Source organism: Notolepis coatsorum (assembly GCF_963971535.1).
Source record: "Notolepis coatsorum genome assembly, chromosome: 12".
NCBI classification, from domain to species: domain Eukaryota; kingdom Metazoa; phylum Chordata; class Actinopteri; order Aulopiformes; family Paralepididae; genus Notolepis; species Notolepis coatsorum.
The window spans coordinates 122,593,903-122,595,819 of NC_140176.1; the positions used below are offsets into that span (position 1 = coordinate 122,593,903).

Below are 1,917 nucleotides of genomic sequence, written 5' to 3' on the forward strand. Positions count from 1 at the left end.
CAGCAAATAGACGGAGCCAACTTGCTAACGTTTTACTCAGCGCACACACACACACACACACACACACACACACACACACACACACACACACACACACACACACACACACACACACACACACACACACACACAATATGGCATATCTACTGCTCCAGAACAGAACCAGAACTTACCTGTCCTCGCTAACCGTGACCACTCCGTCTTCTTTCGGGATCAAAACGGCAGCATTTACGGCATCCGAATGCCCTTCGATTGGGTTTCGCTACAAGATCCATGTTTTTAGCAGAAAACTTTCCGTAGCAGCAAAGCAGTGAAACAAAGCACGTTCTGGGGTTCGGTCAGAATGTCAACTGCGCAACTGCGAGTGGAAACTTTCGAACACATGGCGTGAAGAAAATAGGCTATACACAAGCATTTTATCCACTTTCTTTCTTATTTTCTATTTTTCTCCCATCCCAATTTCGCGTTCCAATTCTCCCCTCCCTGTCTTGAACGTGCTCGACTATGCCCTCACTGGTCGGTTGTAGGGAGGATAGAAGCTGTGCATCACGTGTCCCCTCCGGTACATGAGGAGGCAGCCTGTCACATCTTTTCACCTGCCAGCGCGGACTCTCAGTGGCGAGTGTAACGCATGGGAGGCTCACACTACCCCCGCTACTTCCTGTCTCTTGCTGTGCAGGCGTCCCCAACCGACCTGTAGGAGTCGCTGTCCACAACGTCCAAATCCCCACCCATCGACTTCCACCCTCTAACTCATACTATCCCAATTGAGTTAGTATGACGGCTGGCCCAAGCCGGAGGCAATGCTGACACCCGGATTCGAGACCGGAGTCTCTTGCATTGGTGACGAGCGCAATCTCCGCTGCGCCACCCAGCCGCCTAATTATAATTATTATTATAATATATCTATTTTTTTTATTAAAAACAGTCGGTGATGTGGTAATCAGCTTGACTCTGCAGTGAGCATGACGTGATAGCGATACCGCGATAATGCGGTAACCGCGGCAGCCCCACGACTGATACGTGTGATACTTCTTAGCGATCAGTGACGTGTTGTCAGTATGTCATAAGGTCATAATTTTATTATTATCATTATTGTGTGACGATGTCAAATTGTCATATCATTTGATGTGATTAAAATTGTTTGCGCTGCGAGTGAAATGGTTTGCGTGATCAAATCTCTTCGCATCAATGCCCTTGTGTGTGTTTTGTGTGCGTTTGTTTTGCAGCTGTCCAGATGCAGCCTCACCCTGGCCAACAGCTGACCTTTCACCCCACTGGGAACTGAGCCTAACCACCCCCACCCTCCCCCCATCCCCCCTCGACCTACTGAGGCCCACAGAGGAAACTGGGAGGACGATGACTACTAACCCTCTGAAGAAGTTTCCACCATCTGGACTTGAGCGTACGGAGAGCACCTTAGATGATCCTCCTGGCCCCACCCTCTCGGAACCCTTCACGCCATACTACATTCCCTCACTGAGAAAAGCTTTTAATTCTGTTTTTGTTTGTATGTCTCTTTAAACCCCAGTTATTTTAGTAAAGAGGAGAACAAAGGGGGGGAATGAGGGGGGAGGGGGGGTTCCTTCCACTCTGACGAGGGTTAGAAATGAAGCAAAGAACAGACTGTGTTCCTCAGTGGTCTTCAATGTGACCGGTGTCCCCGGAGAGAAGGCCCCCCCCCCCCCCCCCCCCCCCCCCCCCCGCCGGGACCTGGTGGGCGGCGCGAAGACGGAGGAGGATGTTACCTTTCCCTTCCCCCGGTGGACATTCATATAAAGGCGTCATTCGGGTTTCTCCAGTCCTCCGGTCCGCCCCACAATGCAACACACGGAGCAGCGCACTCACTTCCTCTGTGGCGACGGGCCTCGTATCATCATCATCATCAGATGCTAGTGGTTTTCACCGCTTGGCGAC

The 1,917-nt window shown here is 51.1% G+C and overlaps 1 protein-coding gene across 1 annotated transcript in view; it reads left to right on the forward strand.

Annotated features, from left to right (window-relative positions):
* Positions 1-1,592, forward strand: part of LOC311238037 (ataxin-2-like protein) — an 89,556-nt gene extending 87,964 nt beyond the window's left edge. Inside the window, exon 17 of the mRNA XM_084326001.1 lies at positions 1,230-1,592. Within this exon, the coding sequence (XP_084182127.1) occupies positions 1,230-1,265 (36 nt within the window). The 3' untranslated portion in view covers positions 1,266-1,592. The remainder of the gene's footprint in view (positions 1-1,229) is intronic.
* The last annotated feature ends 325 nt before the right edge of the window (positions 1,593-1,917 follow it).